The sequence below is a fragment of the Nematostella vectensis genome, chromosome 12 (assembly GCF_932526225.1).
Source record: "Nematostella vectensis chromosome 12, jaNemVect1.1, whole genome shotgun sequence".
Lineage (NCBI taxonomy): Eukaryota > Metazoa > Cnidaria > Anthozoa > Actiniaria > Edwardsiidae > Nematostella > Nematostella vectensis.
The window spans coordinates 6,128,986-6,151,151 of NC_064045.1; the positions used below are offsets into that span (position 1 = coordinate 6,128,986).

At 42.1% G+C, this 22,166-nt stretch overlaps 1 protein-coding gene across 1 annotated transcript; it reads right to left on the reverse strand.

Annotated features, from left to right (window-relative positions):
• Window positions 1-17,919: 17,919 nt before the first annotated feature.
• Window positions 17,920-18,849, reverse strand: LOC125557395. The gene is made up of 3 exons (XM_048719950.1): window positions 18,528-18,849; window positions 18,305-18,415; window positions 17,920-18,068 (listed from the first exon to the last, which is right to left on the reverse strand). The coding sequence occupies exons 1-2, from the start codon at window positions 18,819-18,821 to the stop codon at window positions 18,392-18,394; spliced, it is 318 nt and encodes a 105-aa protein (XP_048575907.1). The 5' UTR covers window positions 18,822-18,849; the 3' UTR covers window positions 17,920-18,068; window positions 18,305-18,391.
• Between the last annotated feature and the right edge of the window lie 3,317 nt (window positions 18,850-22,166).

Below are 22,166 nucleotides of genomic sequence, written 5' to 3' on the forward strand. Positions count from 1 at the left end.
CCAAAAGGGGCCAGAATAAAGGAGCCCAATTTTCTTAATACAGCAAATAATTGGACGTAACCAAAAGGGGCCAAACACTCCGAGTAACTGCCTGTAGGACTCTGAATAACTCCTGTAAGACCCTGAATAACTCCTGGAAGACTCTGAATTACTCCTGTAGGACTCAGGGATGCCTTCAGCTTAGGAATAAAATTAGATACTTCGTCTATAACATCTGTCGATAAGATAGGTTTGGATATATACCCTCCATCTACTTTCCTTAAAAGTAAAAGTCTCAGTGGAATATTCCCTATTTCTCACATTTGTGTATTTGATATCTTGCTCCCTCTTTTTAAGTACCTTACATAATTTCAGATGTTCATTCAGATTGTCTTTACGGTACAACTCCCGCGCACAGTGAAAACATTTGTATTCTCTTCCTTAATTATATTTTTTGTGTCTTTTAAACGTGTCTTTTCTATTACAGGATTTTTCACACTGAAAAGACTGATTTCAATGATCAGATCTCTTGTGTCGCGCCAAATTAGTCTTAAATGAATCAATGTGATCATAATAGAGTTATAATACCGCTGACAAGGAGGACCGTATATGAATGAAATACTAGTGCCTTGGCTCTCCTAACGCTGGCCATAGCCCCGAGAACAAAACAATTCTGCAAGCCTGGCATACTTACTGGCGAATCAGGGAGATCAAAAATAGGCTGACCAAAGTAAATAGAGTTCAGAATAAACCTACGTTGTGAGGGACCGAGATAGGATGGAAACCAATCGGAGTATAGTTAACTGTTTGGTGGATGATTTTGCTCGATGAGTAGTAATGATGAGAGTAAAGATAAGTTGAGTAGACCAAGCGTAGTAGAGATGATTGTTCAGAGGATGGGTAAAAGCTTTGGCTGAGAATAAGCGAAAATATGTAAACATAAAGTATGAATTTTAATTTTATTACTTCATTATAACCATCTGGTTCTCATCCCATGCAATTTGCAAATGCGGAGGAAGAGGAATCTTATTCCACCGGATACCTGTGCGGAAGTTTGTCTCAATCCTTGCATCATCGGGTAGCCAAAGGGGCTTGCATGGCTTGCTGTATTATTGCCGTGGTAATGTTATCCTGTATCGATTTTTTTTCTAAAGGAAAATATGAAGCCATACTATCATGTTATCGTTATCCAGATAACGTCCGAATAGGTGGTGTAAAAAACATATCGCTCTCTGGTTAATAAACTGGTGACAGTATCATTTCCTTGGTAATATGTCTTTTCTGCAGTTTTAAGCCATGGGGCTGTTGTCTTATCTTTAACGTCCTCTAAATGTATACGGCCACGGCTTTCTCTGGGTATAGAGTCAATGTTAGTCCTTTTGAACACAAATAATGCATCTTGTTGATCTAATACCGCTTTGTTCATTTTTCTTGTCAAGATTCTGGTAGGAGGACCCTTTTCTCAGATGAATCTCATGCTTTGCATTCTTGAACATAAACTCGAAGCTCATCTAGGGTTATGTAGAAAAGTACATTTATTTTTTTCTTTTAAATAACTAAAATCAATAAGAGAACCCTATTTTTCGACTATATCTTTAAACAAAAGTCCTTGGTTTTTTATCTATCATACAAGGTGTAGTTAAATAATACATTACCTGTTTCTAAACCTCTTTGACAGGGTATAAGTGAGCTTGCTCCATAAAGACTAAAAGACACAAGGCGTCTTCGAGGGTGGGATACCCTCTTGAATTTTTCAGATTCTGTGTGAACTAACGCTTTGAGGAAACCAGACTTTATAGTAAAACTATGTCAAAAGCGCTTTCATGTATATCCAGGTTAATTCGGTTAGTCGAGTGTAAACAACTTCGAGTCCTATAGGCTAGCCAATCCCACAAGACATGAACGCAAGTCTGGACTAGTATAAACAAAGCTGTTTGTACATGAGTGAGAGTTGGGTTGCCTGTGTTAGGGAAGTAGTTGTTTCTCAGGCCTCACACAGGAACCCCAATCACAGAATAAATAAATAACATTAACCCGAGGGGGTAACTTAAACAACAAAAAAGGTTATTTTTAGAGCAAAGATAATGTATCAACAAAGAATAAAACGGAACCATGTTGAGACCAAGCGAATGTGTAAAGAACCGCTACAATAAACACGACCCGTAAGTTCTGCATTATGTTCTAAAAAAAAGTTTACCGTGCCATACCTCTTACTCTTAAATAAAGGGATTTAGGAGAAAGAATTGTTGTTAAAGCTGAGCCAGAAACAAGGTCAATGTCGTCTTAACCAAAAACAAAACAAGATCACCCCATTCTTCTCCTCTAAAGCGGGAACCTTCAAAATCTCGACACATGGCTAAATTTTCTCTAACAAATTGTATTTCCTTAATTGGCCAAAATTGAACGACAACAACAACAGAGCCGCTTTAATAAACAAAGTTCTAAGTTTCGTGTTATGTTCTTGAAATACACTATGCAAGAGAGGCTAGGAGAACTTCCTGATTTGAGTCAAGCACCCTATTCGAAATATAGTTACTACCGTAGAACTTTGCTCTAAGTAATTCAGTGGAAACCAGAGTATTAAGCTCTTTTGTATTCACAGGAATTGGGGAATGTCATACGTGGTGGGAGCGCACTATTATACTTGTTCCCTTGGAAAACTCCCTTATATGGGGTGAAATAATAAAAAATGTTCCCCCCTGTTCTATAATCGGCAAAACAAGCTCTCTGAATGGGGATACTTCCAGTATTTCTTGCCAATGTGCCAAACAAGAGCGAAAATTTCCCGCAACGAAATTGTCAGGCCTTCGGAACATGAGCATTTCCCGGGAGCCGTATGCCAAACCTTGCGCTAGGATTCCAACCGACGGAAGTGGTCCGACCCAGCTAGGACCCCCACATCTCGCAGCCCACATGAGTAGCCTACGCAGCAATTTCATGATGCACAGAACCTTCGAGGTCCTAGAGTTAACGATGTGAACCACGGCTTCATTGTCGGACCTGAAAAGGACATGTCCCCTACCCCATCCGTGTCCCCATACATGCGCTGCGATAATAATAGGGAAGAGCTCCTTGTAAGCTATTGACTGCGGGGTCTGAGAGGCGAACCAGAGCCCATTAAACCACTCCGACCCACAATAAGCTCCATAGACAAAGGCGCCTGCTGCGTCAGAGGTGACGATAACCGTAGAAGTCGCTTCTAAACCAGGATAAAGCCAGAAGCTGACACCGTTCCAAGATTCCAAGAACTGTTGCCACCACACCAAGTCGCGACAAGTTTCATTGTTAATGCGAATTGGGTGTCTGTCATGTCTGAAGCATCGGAGTTGATCGATCAAGCGCCGGATGAAGGCCCGGCCAGGCCACACTACTTTAGCAGTGTGATGAAGGTGGCCGATTAAAGATTCTAAATCGTGCCTGGTGCACCAATCTAGGCGAGACCACTTATTGATGAGTGCGCGTAGATTCGCCAACTCGTCTGCTGGTAACCGGGCTACGCGGTTGACTGAATCTAGTTCTATACCTAGAACGGTAAGTGTCGAGGAGGGGCCATCACACTTGCCCGGATGCAAAGGAAGGCCAAGATTGGTGCAGACCTGTAGCGCCACTGACACGCGCACACCTCGGAGAGTCGGGTGGGCCCGCCAAAATAAAATCGTCAAGGTAGTGCATAATGTCCGACACTTGGTGATTGTTTACCAGAATCCACTCCACCTTAGAGGCCACTGTATTGAAGATGTATGGGGCGGAGCGGAGGCCGAACGGCAATGCAAGATCAACATAATAATGTGCGCGCCATCTCATACCCAAAAGATAACGATCGGAGGGGTGGACTGGGACGTTCCGGTACGCCGACATGACGTCGAATTTTGCGATTAAAGCCCCCGGGCCGAATTTGTCTACCATGCGAATGATATCGTCGACTGTTCGGGATCAATCCCGTATGCAAACGGCCCAGCCACTCTACCTAGCGATACCTCATTCGCCAGATAAACGTCGACCACCAAAGGGTGCTGGACCGAACCAGGTCAAATGCGCAGTAACAACCCTGCGCGAAGCATCCTGGGGGGAGGGCAAACCTTACCATCCCACACGCGCAGTAATAACCCTGCGAGTAGTATCCTAGGCGAAGACTGAACCGAAGCAAGTACCATGCGCAGTAACTGTAATGTTCCGAGCTTTATAGAAGATGAAGGATAGTGTAGGTTGGATAGCGGAATAGTGTACTCCAAAGGTAGTGATCGAATGCTGTTTATTGATAGTCGAGCTAAAGCTTATACGTGATTACAAATGGGTGCGGTTATCTAGTATTGATTACAATGTCAATCAAATAATACAATAGGCAATTATTATTACATCTCCCTTCTTAAAGAGTTTGATTTAAAAGGCATTTAAAACAAATTAATAAAATTTACAAGTTATATTCCAAAAGCTGAAATAAAATGATTATAGTGTTCATAGTCTATATCAAAAATCAAATCTATTCGTCGTATCCATATCTAGTAGGTGCCTTGCGAGATCTCTTTGATCGGCGGGAGCTTGTTCGTTGGTCTTAAGAAGGTGTCGTCGATTTTGTCTTAGCTCCTGACCTGTCTCTGTCTGTATGATGTATGAGCGAGGAGTTCCAGCTTCTTGTTTGACAGTTGTTGGTATCCATTTCTTTTTGTCATAGACTCTCACTCCCTCGTTAGGTGTAAGGGGTGCTAGTGGTTTTGCACCTCTATTGAAGTATTTGGCTTGTTTGTCTTGACATGCCTTGAGCTCTTCCCTAACGCCAGTAGGGACACTAGGAACTAGTAATTCCTTGTTGACAGGAAGCTTAGATCTTGTAGTGCGGCTCATAACAAGTTGGGCAGGAGAGTAGCTCATTCCTGTTACTGGGGTGTTGCGATACTCCAGTAGTGCAATGTACGGATCGTCAGATTTCTTCAGGATGCGCTTTATTATCTGTACAGCCTTCTCGCTGCGTCCATTGGACTGTGGAAATCGGGGACTACATGTTGTAAATTTGAAGTTCCAGTCTTTGGCGAAATCCTTAAATTCCTTTGAGTTGTATGGCACGTTGTCTGCCACGAGTTCTTCTGGAATTCCGTGCCTTGCAAAGATCGATTTCATGTGTGATTTTACTGTAGCGGCTGTCTTGTCACGCAATAAACAAACTTCAATAAATTTAGAGTAGTAATCAACTACAACTAAATAGTCCTTTCCCTTAAGTTCCATTAGGTCAGATCCATCTTTTTGCCAGGGTCGTTCCGGTCGTTCATGTGGTAGCATTGGCTCTTTTGATGTTCTTATGCTGGTGTTCCATGCAGACTTTACATTTGCTGACTTTTTTGTAGATGTCACGCGACATACCAGGCCAATAAATAATAGCTCTGGCACGCGCTTTGCATTTTTCTATGCCGAGATGGCTTTCGTGAATGAGGTTTAACATCGTTTCCCTCATAGATGTAGGAATAATTAATTGATTTCCCTTAAAAAGTAGGCCTTCAGCCTCACTAAGTTCGTCTGTAATTGTCCAGTAAGGTGCAATGATTGGTTTGACCTCTCTCTTGTGGCTGGGCCATCCCTTAATTAGTTGTTTTCGTAACTCTTGTAGGGTCACGTCATTTTCGGATGCGTGTTTTAGCTCTAAGAGCCTGTCAGTTGTCGCCGGGATTTCCTTGACAAAACTGTGGACATAAACTTCAATGTCCTCATTGAGATCCTGTTGTTCGTCCGTGTCTTCAATCAGAAATGCCCTTGACAGCGTATCCGCAATAAACATTTCTTTTCCGGGTACAAAGCGTACCGTGATGTTGTATTTCTGTAATCTGATAAGTAGGCATTGAATGCGACAGGGTGCTTGAGATAATGGTTTAGCCATTATCGCCTCGAGTGGCTTGTGATCGCTGTGCACGATTATGTCATTTCCGTAGATAAACTGGTGAAATCGCTCGCACGTGAAGACGATCGCCAACAGTTCCTTTTCGATCTGAGCGTAGTTTCTCTCAGCATCCGTGAGTGATCGTGAAGCGTAAATTACAGGGTGTCCCTCCTGAATCAAACATCCTCCCATTCCGTTTTGTTAGGCGTCACATTGGATAACTATTTCTTCATTGATGTCAAAATAGCGTAGTACTGGGCTATTTGTTAGCGCTTCCTTTATCTTATCCACTGCTTGTTTGTGTTCGTCATAACAAACCCATTGTGCGTTCTTCTTTAGAAGTGACCTCAAAGGTGCCGTGATTTCCGACATATTCGGAATGTATTGTGACAGGTAATTGACCATGCCAAGTAATCGTTGTAGATCTTGTTTGGTTTCCGGTTGTGGCATTTCCTTAATTGCCTTTATTTTCTCTGGGTTAGGTTTAAATCCGTCGGCTGTGACAATATTTCCAAGATATTTGACTTGATTCACGCGTAGTTGGATCTTGTCACTGTTAAACCTGATGTTACGTTCCCTTGCGCGTAGTAACACACGGCTCAGAGCTTCGTCGTGCTCCGCCTTGTCGCTCCCTGCGATGATGATGTCATCGTGTACCGCTAAAACTCCAGGAATGTCACTGAAATTATTATCAACCATTTTCTGTGCTCCATCAGCAGCTACAGAAATTCCAAAAGGCATTCTATCGAACTTGTGTCTTCCGAAAGGCGTGTTGAATGTGCACAAGTACGAAGATTCCTCGTCGAGTTTCTTGTGCCAATAACAATTGGACATGTCAATCACGGTGAAAACCCTTTTCCCGCTCAGTTAACTTGACAATGTCTCTGCGGTTGGCGGCTTGTAGTGCTCGGCGCTTGATTGCATTGTTCAGTTCCTTTGGATCTAAACACAGAAGCAAGGTTCCGTTTTTCTTTTCTACGATAACTAAACTGCTAACCCAGTCAGTCGCTTTTTCCACTTTGCTTATGACACCCATTTTGGTCAACTTCTCCAGGGTTTCCTTTAACTTGGGCATCAGACTAAGGGGAACCTTGCGTGGCGGATGGATTGCAGGTTGAGCCTCATTACTCAAAGTGATATGGTACTCCACGAGTCCAAGTCCTTCAAAAACATCATTGAATTCGTTGAGAATGTCTGCATCTCCTTTGCTTATTTCGCTCACGTTTCTGCCGATTCTTATCAGTTCTAATATCCGGCATGTCTCTAGACCGATAAGGGGTTTTGCTTTGTTAGCTCTGACAACATAGAATTCCGAGGTTAACTCATTTTCGTCGCGTCTCACAGCGAGAGAGCATTTTCCCAACAGCGGTATTTTCATTCCACCATAGGCACCATAGGCACCATAGGCCTGATATTCGCATCTTGTAGCCTTGGTTTTTGCGGCAGTGAGTTGTAGATTTCTTCTGGAATAACATTGCATTGAGCTCCAGTATTAACCTTAAATTTGATATCTTTGTTTTCCACGTTAAGGGTAACAAAGAGTTCATTGGCGTCGCTTTTTGTTGAGTCGATCTCGCCAAAAAATAACTCGTCAATTGAGTCGTCGCTCTCTGAGACGCTGTCCTTTTCCAAGTCGTGAACTTTCTTGGGCGGGACTTCCTTCAACTTGCACATGGATGAAAAATGATTTTTTTCCGTTGCATTTGAAACATTCTTTACTAAATGCTTTACATTCTTTTGGCTTGTGGGAGGAACCGCAACGTGCACATGTTTTCCTGTCCTCTCTCTTAGGATTACGCTGGTTATGCTGTTTTTGGTTTCTCCTAACTGTTCCTCTTTTGTTTAGGGCGGCTGCTTCGAGACTTGCACCATCTTTCAGATTTTCTATCTGCGTTTTACTCGTCTCGGCGGCTCTAACAGCATTGATGGCAGTGTCAAGGGTCAGTTCGGTGTTTCTGAGTAGTCGCTCCCTGATACTATCACTATCGATTCCACAAACTATCCTGTCTTTAATAAGACTTTCTTGGAGTGTTTCAAATTCACAGGTCTTGGCTTTGGACCTTAGATCTGTTACAAATACGTCGATAGACCGGCCATTTTGTGCGCACATTTTGTATCGCTCGTACGTCACATTCTTCTTTGGCGTGCAGTATGCCTCAAACTTGCTGATTATCGGTTCAAGTTTGTCCGTTTCACTATCTGCAAAAGTGAAAGTGTCGTACACTTCTAGTGCGTCTTCCCCAATCGTGTGCAGGAATATGGCGCACCTAGTAGCCTCAGGCTTCGACTCCGCTCCACTCGACTTTGCGTAGAGGTTCCATCTCTGACTCCACTTTCGCCAATTTTCTGCGATATTTCCTTCCAACTTCAGGGGTCCCATTGGTTTCATGTGTTCCATTGGTTTCATGTGTTCCATTTTGAGCACTTTCTGACACCATGTAATGTTCCGAGCTTTATAGAAGATGAAGGATAGTGTAGGTTGGATAGCGGAATAGTGTACTCCAAAGGTAGTGATCGAATGCTGGAGGCAGGTGGGAAATAGCAATCCCGTGCGCGCCACAACTCTGTGCAAAGTATGCTGGGAGACGGCACGCTAATATAACACCTAACACCATAGAATAAAGCCAAAGTCATGTATATGTAACGGTACCAAAAGAACTCGTGGTTAATAGAGCTCGACTGCTCTTGACAAGTGCATCCAAAAGTTAGGCTAACCGAGCCTAATACTACATACACAATAGATGCTCCTACTAATTGACTACGCCATAATGAGCCTAGTGAGCATAACAAGTGTCACTTATCCGACCTATAGGTTAATATAGGTTTGCAAAGTCAACATCTACAACCTTATCGGTGATGGCATTTCGGAGGCTTGATGCTGGGAGAGGAGGAGCGCGCTCTGTTTGGTTTGCGTCCCCGGCTAGCACACTCCACTTGTGGATGAGGTCCGGAACAGGTCGCACAGCGGTGGGAAAACTGACAGACAGGAAACGTCGGTGAAGTGCACTTTCCACGAGTAACATATCCCGCAGGAGATGAGGATGCCCGGGGCGATGCACCTGCCGTATGGAAGCTAAACAGCTGTGCGTCTATCCGGGACCAATCGGTCAGTTGGTTTGCGGCTGCCTGTTCTCGAAAGGCACGATCGTACGACAACCAAGCTTTCCCGCCGAATTGACGAAAGGTAGCAGAATGGAAAGTTTATACTTTGTGAGATCTTGCCACCGATTAGGAAAATAAGACACTAGTGAATAAATAGTGGAGGCTTCGCACCACGACACGGCGTCCTCCAGCCGCCTTTTCGGTTTCTTGGAGCGGGGAGCCGACAACAACAAATGCCCGTCGAGTAACAATTGAGGTTCAGGCTCGGACATTGGCGAGAGATTTGCTGGTAGCAAATCGGCGAGGTCGACAAACTTATTCGACACAATCTGAAGAACCACCTTCAAGGGGATCGGGGAATACCCTGGGCCCACCACAAACGGCTTGTGTAATTGGGACTGCTGATGAGGGGCTAGTTGTCGCTGGGGTGGACAAAGTTGACACGAGTGGAGTCATCAATGGAGTAAACCCGGCCAACGATAAACCAGAGCAAACCAATGCGAGCGATGTTGGGGAAAACACTTGTAAAAATTCTGGAACTGACCTACCTCCTTGGCCAACCGGCGACGGTGCAACCGGTGTGCTCGCCTGAGGCAGTGAGAAGGAATTTGACGTCGTCCCGGCCGCCGCAACCACTGTTGTACCTGTGCTAGAGACAGGAATCTCGTTGTTACATGGCTGGTTGTTAGCGCTCAGTCGCGCTTGAAATGCCTGCTGGACGGCTATCTGAATCGCTTTGAGCACTTCCGGGGCCAGACTAGGTGTTGTTGTTTCAGGATTCATAATTAGCTTTTTTTTGTGAGTGAAAACTATGATCTTAAAAAGCGTGGATCATATAGGTTAGCTTCACCCGAAACGCTGCCAGTGCAAGTGTTACTGTTTAGACAGAGATGATAATGAAATTAGTCATTATCATCTGAACCTCCCCGGCATCCCCAAAGTAGGTGTTCCTCTTGCTACTGTATGCATTTCAACAGTAGAGACAAAAGTGCTTCAATTTTTTTTCAGATGAAGATGAAGTTCATAGAATGGATGTGAAAGATAAATATAAAGATAAAATATATTTATCAAGATAATTCCATTAAATAGTATAATAAATTATATTAATATGTTTCCTTGTTCTCACTTTTTTTTCAAGGTTCAAAGTTGGTTACCATGTTTTCTTTCAGCTAGGTTTTTAAGCTCACTATGCAGTTGTCCTTTCAGATTTTAAAGTAACATAAAAATACCTTGATGTTCACATACATGTACTACTGATAAAGAAGGCACAAAACAGTTGATCCTTAATTAAGAGATGCTACCATTGTGATTAAAGTTGAATCTTGTTGGTAACATGGGAAAAACTTTGCAACCTAGAAAAAAATGTATTGTGAAAACTGTAAGAGAAAATTTTGATATGCAGTAATGTAATTTATTATATTTTTTTATGAATGCAGATCTATAAAATCTTATGTATAAATATATATTTCAATATACAGGATATAAATATTTCTTCAACATGAATATTAAGAGTAAGAAAGAAACTCAAAAACTCACCCATTTTTGAAAATATAAAAGTTTTTCTACTTCTAAAAATATTTGTTTACATATTTTTTTTCTCTCCTCCACAATAGAATCCGAGCAGAAAATGACAAATACAGCTGTATTGCCTGCTAAATTTATTTCTGAGAATGTGTGATTCTAGAAACAATCAAAATCTTTTTTTTACATAGGGGGACTATATTATTGCTGAATTATGACTGGAAATACAAGAGAAGTGAGAATCGTATTTCAAATAATTTGTATATGGAAACTATTTCTGGAATCACGCAATCCAGAAATGTTCATCTCCACAGACTTTTGTAACATTAAGACCATATTATTGTATTGGCTCATGCTATGTTTGGGAAAGTGTTTTACTATAGAGTCAACCTTTAAAATAACTTGTTTCAATTTGGACTAATTAGAGTATGAACTTACTGAGGGATAAATATTTAAGGTTCCCTCCTTACAAAACTGTTTTGTCTCGCTTTTCTTAAAGCGAGAGTATAAATTATTTATAGTTATTCCATGATGAGAAGACAATTATATCACTTATTTATATTAAATTATGTTCTGAAGAAAAGAATGTTATAACAGGATGGTTAATGTTTAAATTAACATCCAATTTGAGAATTATGGATAAAAGAGTCATACTTTGTGTAATTCTTTTTGTAGCTTAAAATTATAGCCTGGTTACATTTCTGTGATTTTTAAATCACACACACACAAAGATATTTTTGTTATTCATTGAGGCACACTTGAGGGGCTGACCATTTGATTTTTTGAGAGGGGGAGTTCTGATTCTGATATCTTGCATGGCTGATAGCCTGGATTTCAGCCTTCTCCTAAAACGGTTCCAACGCATGCTTCTTTGAAAAAAAGCATGGGAAAAAGCAAACAACAAGATCGCCAAACCTTGTAAATGTGGGTGACTATTTCCTTGAAGCTACAAAATTATCAGCTGTAGTTGACAGAAATGGGGGACAAGAAAACAAAATGTTATCAATTCTAGTCTATAGCCATTTTACAATGTTTTAAAAAACTTCAAAATTTATTGGTGTTATCAGATTTCTTCTCACAACAATAGAAATGGAATATAAATGAACTTGGTATAATTTTTTCCACTGCTTACTCAAACTGCTAGCTGACTTCGTCTTAACATTTTTTCTTGGCTTTAATTAAAAGCGAGAAATGATTGGCAGTAAAGAAATAGCTAAAATACAGGCTACAAGGGGCCAAACAAATTCATTCAAGTATAAATTAAAAACCAAAATCACCCACCACTCAAAAGTAAATGGTCATCCTTAAGCATGTTCCAGAAAAGCATTCTAGTCCTTCCATCAATGCTATCAAGTGAGACAGATCGTGACTGTAAAATGAAACTATGAATTGTTGCTTATATTGCAATTTGGGTGAGTTTGGTCCAGCAGTGGTTTGTGGCAAGACCTGATTTTACTAAATCAAACCAAATTTGCTTGAATATTTACTTATTATTGTTGCTAGCTTTTGGTGTTTTGTCATCACGAAAGGAAACATTTCGTGATTTTTGCTGTTGCAGAATACAGACTTACGTGTACTCCCTAAGTACAACTCCGCCCCGTGCTTCTTACTTGGTCCCATTGCCAAGGCACAGCTCCAGCATCTGAAAGGAAATAGTCCTTTAAAGCATCTCTTGTCTGCATAGCTGAATCAGAGTTCCGTCTCCCCCTTATGGCTGGAATTGGTTGTAGACCACCACTCTCATTCTGTACCAATCTCCTCCATTCTCCCTTTTTGATTGTACCACTAGCATATTCAGAGTCAACGAATCCTGCAGGGCAATACATCGCACAGTTGACTTGTCGGAGATGGTTATGTAAGCAGACAGCAGCTTTGGTAATTGACATCACTGTGTCAACTGACGCCCTGATGGGCCCACCAAATACCCTCCACCGTGCCCTTAAGATGGCAAATGTGTTCTCAATTATTCTTCTGGCCCTTGACAGTCTGTAATTGTGCACTTGCTGGTCTTCGGTCGGACTGCGACTGCGTGGGTAGGATCGCTGGAGCCATGTCTGTAGTCCAAAGATATCATCCCCGACTAAGAAGTATGGTAGGGGGTTTTTAAACCCTTCAAAGCGCTCAGCATTTGGCACACCCATTGTGTTTTGTGCAAAACCTTAGCCCATGTCGCTGTTCTCAAGAACACCACTATCATTGTTACTCCCGTAGTCCCCAATATTTACAAACAAAAAAGAATAACTAGCGTCACAAACAGCCATCAAAACAATACTAAAGAATCCCTTGTAATTAAAAAAAAGACCCTGTGTTGCCTGGGCTGTCCATAGCTATATGCTTTCCATCTATTGCTCCAATACAATGCGGGAAATTCTATTTCTCTTCGAAATCAGCGGCAATTTTCTTCCACTCCTCTGTGCTTGATGGTGGTCTTAGGAACTTTCCTCTGAGAACTTGCCAAATGGCTTCGCAAGTTTCCTTTATAATTCTGGACACTGTCGATATTGAAACGCCATAGATTGTTGGTCGTCTCCACTTGCCAAATATCGCAGGGTTAACGATAGCCTTTCTGCTGCAGAAATTGGTTTTCGCATGACTGTTGTCTTACTAATAATTGGGCTCATAAGTGTTGCAAATGTGTTTTTGTTTTTGTTTGGCTCGTCGAGGAGGTATGGGCACTAGACTACGAACTGAGCACGCTCAGAACCTTGCGCTTATGTCGAGCCGGTTCTCACGCTTCCGTCTCCGCTAACGCTTCCGTAGCTCGTGAGAACCAGCCTTTAGACTTGCTCAACCAAAGGATGAGCCATTTTAATGCATTCCGTTCCTTTGTTGCATACTGATTATAAATTCCCTTTTTACCTGCCTGCCCATTTACTTAAAGATGTTTATAGGGTTTTTGAAAACCTGGCACAATGACTTTGTGGACAATCAAAATGTTTGCTTCTGTGACCCTTTTGTGCTTTTATTTTGCTTGAGATTGAATCTGATAACAGGTCAGACCAAAATATGTACAGTACACACTGTACCGAGAATTTTATAGATTCGATATAGAAGCGAGAGATAAGCTCTTTTTATTAAATAAACATAATCAATGTCACATTTCAGATAAGCCTTAAATTACGGACACCTTGGGTAAGTTGAGTGATTTCACATCTAGTACTATTTATTACTATGACTTATATTTCACAGGTTTGCAAAATAAAAGTGATGTGGGTACACCAAGAATATTTACCATATTCTTTGGGCTGGGTTCAACTCCCAGGTCACTTTTTGCATCAACATCTTAAACATTGTTTTTCATAACTTATATAGTGCCGCATACAATGAGTAGCCCTGCATCAGACTGGGGAATTTATTTGTTCAATTTTCCCAAACAATGAATTCCTCCATTCCGGTGCTATTGATTGTACCAACTTTATGGAAACCAGCCTTAAAGAAGTGTATGTTTGGGTAGAGGGGGAGGGGTACACCGAGATGTTTGAACACTGACCCTGTTAGGACAAGAAAAAACATGACCTAGAAATATATTCAGGACAAAGCAGTCAAAAACCACACCCTGTCAAGTAGCACATCCCTGTATAGTCAGTATAGTAATGTTAAAAGTCATTGAAAAGCTCCTCTCCTTGAAATATTGGGGCATTTGATTCTTGAGTCCTCTAATGTCCTGCTTTTTTTCCCTGAACTGTCCCATTTCCAAGCGTGTAACTGGTTTAATGATATAGGAATAAAGAGGAATAAAGTTTTTTCTCAAAAATTGAAAAACTAGCGCTTACGAATGGCGACCTGAAATCCAAAGATCCTTCAAGGGGGTAGGATTAGGGGTTGGCAGCAAATACTTCTTGTTTTTCTTTTTTTTTTTTTAGCTACTTAGTTTTCAAACGAAATTATACGACCAATCAAGCAATCCGAAATGTCCTATATTTCGTGTAATTTACTCAGATTTTACCAAAATCTACAGATTGGATACCAGGCGGTGACCTTTCTTCCCCGTCATCCAAATTGTGACCTGCTCCCCAAGGGGGGGGGGGGCAAATAGCGAAACTGTTTGCGAAACGTCGATTTGTCAGCGCTCTGTGCGGTGGTTATATGACTTTAAACGCGTTTGTCGATTTGTCAGTCGACAGGTCGACAAAATTTGTCAGTGCTCTGTGCGGTGGTTATGTGCCTTTAAACGCGTTTGTCGATTTGTCAGTCGACAGGTCGACAAAATTTGTCAGTGGCGATTTGTCAGTGCCCTGCGGTGGTTATAAGCCTTTAAAGGCGTTTGTCGAATTTGTCAGTCGACAAAATTTGTCAGTGGCGATTTGTCAGCGCTCTGTGCGGTGGTTATATGCCTTTAAACGCGTTTGTCGATTTGTCAGCCGACAGGTCGACAAAATTTGTCAGTGCTGATTTGTCAGTCGTTTATGCGGTACTTATATGCCTTTAAACGCGTTTGTCGGATTTGTGAGTCGACAGGTCGACAAAATTTGCCAGTGGCGATTTGTCAGTGCTCTTTGCGGTGCTTATATGCCTTTAAAGGCGTTTGTCGGATTTGTCAGTCGACAGGTCGACAAAATTTGTCAGTGGCGATTTGTCAGTGCTCTGTGCGGTGGTTATATGCCTTTAAAGGCGTTTGTCGGATTTGTCAGTCGACAGGTCGACAAAATTTGTCAGTGGCGATTTGTCAGTCCTTTATGCGGTACTTATATGCCTTTAAACGCGTTTGTCGATTTGTCAGTCGACAGGTCGACAAATTTTGTCAGTGGCGATTTGTCAGTGTTCTTTGCGGTGGTTATCTGTCGTGAAACGGGTTTGTCGGATTTGTCGATTCGTCAGGTCGACAAAATTTGTCAGTGGCGATTTGTCAGTGCTCTGTGCGGTGGTTATATGCCTTTAAAGGCGTTTGTCGGATTTGTCAGTCGACAGGTCGACAAAATTTGTCAGTGGCGATTTGTCAGTGTTCTGTGCCGTGGTTATATGCCTTTAAAGGCGTTTGTCGGATTTGTCAGTCGACAGGTCGACAAAATTTGTCAGTGCTGATTTATCAGTCCTTTATGCGGTACTTATATGCCTTTAAACGCGTTTGTCGATTTGTCAGTCGACAGGTCGACAAATTTTGTCAGTGGCGATTTGTCAGTGTTCTTTGCGGTGGTTATCTGTCGTGAAACGGGTTTGTCGGATTTGTCGATTCGTCAGGTCGACAAAATTTGTCAGTGGCGATTTGTCAGTGCTCTGTGCGGTGGTTATATGCCTTTAAAGGCGTTTGTCGGATTTGTCAGTCGACAGGTCGACAACATTTGTCAGTTTTGATTTGTCAGACCTTTATGCGGTACTTATATGCCTTTAAACGCGTTTGTCGGATTTGTGAGTCGACAGGTCGACAAAATTTGCCAGTGGCGATTTGTCAGTGCTCTTTGCGGTGCTTATATGCCTTTAAAGGCGTTTGTCGGATTTGTCAGTCGACAGGTCGACAAAATTTGTCAGTGGCGATTTGTCAGTGCTCTGTGCGGTGGTTATATGCCTTTAAAGGCGTTTGTCGGATTTGTCAGTCGACAGGTCGGCAACATTTGTCAGTTTTGATTTGTCAGACCTTTATGCGGTACTTATATGCCTTTAAACGCGTTTGTCGATTTGTCAGTCGACAGGTCGACAAAATTTGTCATTGGCGATTTGTCAGTACTCTGTGCGGTGGTTATGTGCCTTTAAACGCGTTTGTCGGATTTGTCAGTCGACAGGTCGACAAAATTTGTCAGTGGCGATTTGTCAGTGCTCTGTGCGGCGGTTATATGCCTTTAAAGGCGTTTGTCGGATTCGTCAGTCAACAGGTCGACAAAATTTGTCAGTGCTGATTTGTCAGTCCTTTATGCGGTACTTATATGCCTTTAAACGCGTTTGTCGATTTGTCAGTCGACAGGTCGACAAATTTTGTCAGTGGCGATTTGTCAGTGTTCTTTGCGGTGGTTATCTGTCGTGAAACGGGTTTGTCGGATTTGTCGATTCGTCAGGTCGACAAAATTTGTCAGTGGCGATTTGTCAGTGCTCTGTGCGGTGGTTATATGCCTTTAAAGGCGTTTGTCGGATTTGTCAGTCGACAGGTCGACAACATTTGTCAGTGGCGATTTGTCAGTGTTCTGTGCGGTGGTTATATGCCTTTAAAGGCGTTTGTCGGATTTGTCAGTCGACAGGTCGACAAAATTTGTCAGTGGCGATTTGTCAGTGTTCTGTGCGGTGGTTATATGCCTTTAAAGGCGTTTGTCGGATTTGTCAGTCGACAGGTCGACAAAATTTGTCAGTGGCGATTTGTCAGTGCTCTGTGCGGTGGTTATATGCCTTTAAAGGCGTTTGTCGGATTTGTCAGTCGACAGGTCGACAAAATTTGTCAGTGGCGATTTGTCAGTGCTCTGTGCCGTGGTTATATGCCTTTAAAGGCGTTTGTCGGATTTGTCAGTCGACAGGTCGACAAAATTTGTCAGTGCTGATTTATCAGTCCTTTATGCGGTACTTATATGCCTTTAAACACGTTTGTCGATTTGTCAGTCGACAGGTCGACAAATTTTGTCAGTGGCGATTTGTCAGTGCTCTGTGCCGTGGTTATATGCCTTTAAAGGCGTTTGTCGGATTTGTCAGTCGACAGGTCGACAAAATTTGTCAGTGCTGATTTATCAGTCCTTTATGCGGTACTTATATGCCTTTAAACACGTTTGTCGATTTGTCAGTCGACAGGTCGACAAAATTTGTTAGTGGCGATTTGTCAGTGCTCTGTGCGGTGGTTATATGCCTTTAAAGGCGTTTGTCGGATTTGTCAGTCGACAGGTCGACAACATTTGTCAGTTCTGATTTGTCAGACCTTTATGCGGTACTTATATGCCTTTAAACGCGTTTGTCGATTTGTCAGTCGACAGGTCGACAAAATTTGTCATTGGCGATTTGTCAGTACTCTGTGCGGTGGTTATGTGCCTTTAAACGCGTTTGTCGGATTTGTCAGTCGACAGGTCGACAAAATTTGTCATTGGCGATTTGTCAGTGCTCTGTGCGGCGGTTATATGCCTTTAAAGGCGTTTGTCGGATTCGTCAGTCAACAGGTCGACAAAATTTGTCAGTGCTGATTTGTCAGTCCTTTATGCGGTACTTATATGCCTTTAAACGCGTTTGTCGATTTGTCAGTCGACAGGTCGACAAAATTTGTCAGTGGCGATTTGTCAGTGTTCTGTGCCGTGGTTATATGCCTTTAAAGGCGTTTGTCGGATTTGTCAGTCGACAGGTCGACAAAATTTGTCAGTGCTGATTTGTCAGTCCTTTATGCGGTACTTATATGCCTTTAAACGCGTTTGTCGATTTGTCAGTCGACAGGTCGACAAATTTTGTCAGTGGCGATTTGTCAGTGTTCTTTGCGGTGGTTATCTGTCGTGAAACGGGTTTGTCGGATTTGTCGATTCGTCAGTCGACAAAATTTGTCGAACAGAACAGGGTTGTTTCTTAAAAAAAAAATTAAAACACACACACGATACCGTGTACCTTAATACAATTAACAATGTCCATATATTCAATAGACACAGATTGTGCTAAGTGTCGCTTTCACTCTGCCTCAGTCAGTCCAAAGCGCGATGCTTGGTCCTGCCTTAGAAAATAAATAATAACTTATTATTGTTGACCAGCCTAGCAAACGGAGTAGATGGTATATTTATATATTTCGGTAATATTGGGTGCCATAAATCTCTGTGTTATGCAAACTTTTTCTTTAGATGTTATAAGATTCAAAACTCATATGATTATGGACATGTTGACTTGAAAGTAAATGACTGAATCCCGGGATGCGGAGACTCAAAGACAAAGACGTATAATTTTATTCCTTACCTATTTTTCTGTCTTCTTTTATTTTCAACCACTTTCGCTGGCAGTGCCAACCCGTAAAAAATGCTTTCTGACAGCTGGGTACGCGCGCTAGTAAGGAGAGGCCTGACATTTCTGTAAATTGCAAATTGTAAAGAGATTAGAGCTGATTTAAGAACAAACGAGACCTGTGAATAAAGATTGACTAAACTCGAGCAAACTATAATTAGCGTTGAAGAATACTTACCTCACATATAGCCGCACGAGCTTGAATAGCTTGACCCCTAGCTGCCGTTTTGTGTCTAAAGATCGGCATCTGCCACACATCGTCTTCTTTGCGAGCTTTTTCTAGCTCCGCCACCTGCAGCTCACTAACAACTCCGGCTCGGCTGCCATTTTCTAAGTTGACTCGGAACAGGTAGTCCCTGATGTTCCGAGCCAACGCCACATCTTGTACGTCATCTTCAGACACCAGTTTCCTCCTCAGCTGCTCTGCATGATCAGAGCTGAGTTGGGCCCTGATGTCTTCTGGGGTCGGCATCAGAGTCTGCAGTTCCCAGCTTCTCTGTTATTTTCTAATCTGAAACACACGCAAAAACATGATTTGTTAGTCTACGATATGAGAGAGAATGACAATGGCAATCCTAGGTTGTCAAACGTATACACCGACCTTTAGGTCTTTAGCCCACGAGGGGCAATCCTAGGTTGTCACACGTATACACCGACCTTTAGGTCCTTAGTCCACGAGGGGCAATCCTAGGTTGTCACACTTATACACCGACCTTTAGGTCCTTAGCCCACGAGGGGCAATCCTAGGTTGTCACACGTATACACCGACCTTTAGGTCCTTAGTCCACGAGGGGCAATCCTAGGTTGTCACACGTATACACCGACCTTCAGGTCCTTAATCTACGAGGGGCGATCTTAGGTTATCACACGAATACACCGACCTTTAGGTCCTTAGTCCACGAGGGGCAATCCTAGGTTGTCACACGTATACACCGACCTTTAGGTCCTTAATCCACGAGGGGCAATCCTAGGTTGTCACACGTATACACCGACCTTTAGGTCCTTAATCCAAGAGGGGCAATCCTAGGTTGTCACACGTGTACACCGACCTTTAGGTCCTTAATCCACGAGGGGCAATCCTAGGTTGTCACACGTATACACCGACCTTTAGGTCCTTAGTCCACGAGGACCTCCAGTTTCTTTGTGCTTCTCGGGTAACAGATCTCGTCTACAAAAAAAAACATGGAGAAATATATGATAAAATTAGTGGGATAGTTTGTTGCCTCAACCCTAACCCTGAACTTTACCAACAGTTTTAGTCAAATGCAATTTTCTCACTTCCTTCTGTGTCTTGTCCCTTGACTCGGTATGACTCTCTAGCGAATGCTAAATTGTAGGTACGTTAACTATAGATTGAGAGTTGAAAAATTAGCTAACTAAAATGAAAAGGAAAGCGAAAGTACAGCACTGAAAATAAAATAGTAGGCGCGACGCCGAGAAAAACTTGCACGTGGAATGGAAGCTTAATGAGGCACGACTAAAAGAGACGCTGAATTTTAAGCATCTAAACTACTAAAACCGACTAAAATAAACCTAAAGAAGAGTAAAATTAGGATTACCGTAGGAGAAAAACGAGAGAACAACAACGACACTGTAATAGGACGACTAGAATTGCCATCGAGTTCCTGCGAACAACAAAATGAATTATGACGCCGCCTTGAAAATATTTCACACAGAACGATAAATAAAATGAAGCCGACAATAGTTTCCTAACATTACAAATTACAAGAGAGCTATATTCACCTACAGCTTCTCATTTCCAGTTGATTTTGAAGTCTTGGAGCTTCCAGCATTAGTTGAGTCGCCGTTAGCGTTGGTAGCTTGGCTATTTGTTGGCTGATTCGGAATCGACGGGCTGGCGGTACGCAAAGTGGAAACAGAGGCAGATGGTTACCAGTCGGGCGAATTTGAGCGATAGCGAGATCCACGGCCGGTGCAGGAACAGTGGGCGGATTGCGAGGGGTATTAGGTTCATCAGGATCAGACATGATGGCGACTCCTTCTTTGGATGCTTAGCGGCAACTGACACATATACATAATAAGAGTATCCTTAAATAATGCCATGTCGTCATCAGGGAGGATCGTGAATATTCAATGGGATTTTGAATAATTGTAACATGTTCTTTATATCAGATGGCGTAGTAGACAATAAAGGTCTAAGATAGGTCTAAGGTCCGTAAGATATTCCCATTTTACATAGTAGTCAGTCCCAGAAACTACCCCCCCTTCCCCTGAAAATACCTCAAGGTGACGCCCTTCTTTACGCGTTGACGCCCTTCTTTACGCAGATGACCCTTGCTGATGTCAAAGTCGGCGAAAGGTCTACAACGCCTCATCGACTCTCTAAGTGATTATTGTAGTGGAAATCACCTTCAAGTGAATATAACAAAGACGAAGGTGCATATTTTTAATAATGCCGGAGTAAGAATGAACCGAGCAAAATTCCACTATCGAGATTGTTATTGAGAATGTGGGTGAGTACAAATATCTTGGGATCACATTCTCTGCATTTGGCAATTTCACACTTGGGAAACAGGAACTTATAAAAACTGCTCTTAAAGCATTATACAAACTGCGATCAGACATGGGAAAACATTTTGGGGACAATCCGCGACTTACAATAAAACTCTTTAATTCGCTAATTCGACCAATTTTACTCTATGGGGGTGAACTTTGGGGCATTGATATGTCCATAAAGCCCAATGAAAAAAACCCAATCTAGTGTGCGCAGACCAAATTCTGTAAGTGGCTTCCGGGTGTCATTAAAACCGTAAATAATAATGCATGTCGCGCCGAGCTAGGCATATTCCCAATGAGAACCGAGGCTGCTATGAAATTATTATACTTCTGGCTAAACCTAGTACTCCAGAAAGCTCAGCTAGCCTTGCCGCGGAGACGTATTGGGACGCCAAGTCCATCCTCCCTCCTCCTACCACTCGAGGCTAGTTAAACTAAAACTGGTGATTTATCGTCTAGGCGTGGGATATTTATGGGACAACCGAATCACAATTGACAATAAAATGGAATATTCTAGGATGCAAAGACATTGAACTGCAGGTTTGGCACAGTGATGTTTATAACGACCACAGAAAACAAACTTTGCATGGAAATAAGTTAAGGACATATCGCAATCATAAGGGCAAATACGAATTTAAAAAATATCTATCCCCGAATCAGAAACACTGCAGGTGCCTTACCAAACTGCGCATCAGTAATCATGATCTCGATAGAAATAGAGAAGCGCAGATATCACAGACCCTACAAACAAGTACAAGTTCTGTCCCAACACTGTCGAGGGCGAGTAGCACTTTGTCATTCATTGCAAAAAATATGCAAAATAAGGAAAAGGTTATAGAAGTGATTAGTAAGTCTGCAGATAAGAAATCGGACAAGCAAATTTTTCCCTATTATTTAATCCACCTAAACGAAAAAGCCAAAGAGGCGGCAAAGTTTGTTTCTGCGTGCTTTCAACTAAGAAATGAAAAACAAGAAACAGGGAAACTGCTGCTGGCAGAACTCATATTTACTTTTTTGTGTTATGTGTAATAGCTACACAAACCAATGTACGCTAAAATGTATGCGGTGTGAATAAAGTATGGCATGTAATGTTTTGTTTGATTTGATTTTCTCAATCTTAGTTAAGTTAAACATTATTTCCGAGAATTCCCGCCGTGTGTTTGTATTGGAATCTCTCAAGCAGTGCATCTGTAACCACAGGTAGATAAGTCTTACGGCAAGTGCAGTTTTATTACAGAGTTTGAATGAGCGATCAAATCTTGTTGAAATAAATATGCTATTGAGCAGCAGTGACGTCAAA

Excerpts from the sequence above, each read along its gene's own strand:
- LOC125557395 (XM_048719950.1), bottom strand. The coding sequence starts at position 18,821 with ATGCCGACCCCAGAAGACATCAGGGCCCAACTCAGCTCTGATCATGCA. Across the intron at positions 18,416-18,527 it reads CTCGTGCGGCTATATGTGAG|AAATGTCAGGCCTCTCCTTA; the intron begins GTAAGTATTCTT and ends TGCAATTTACAG.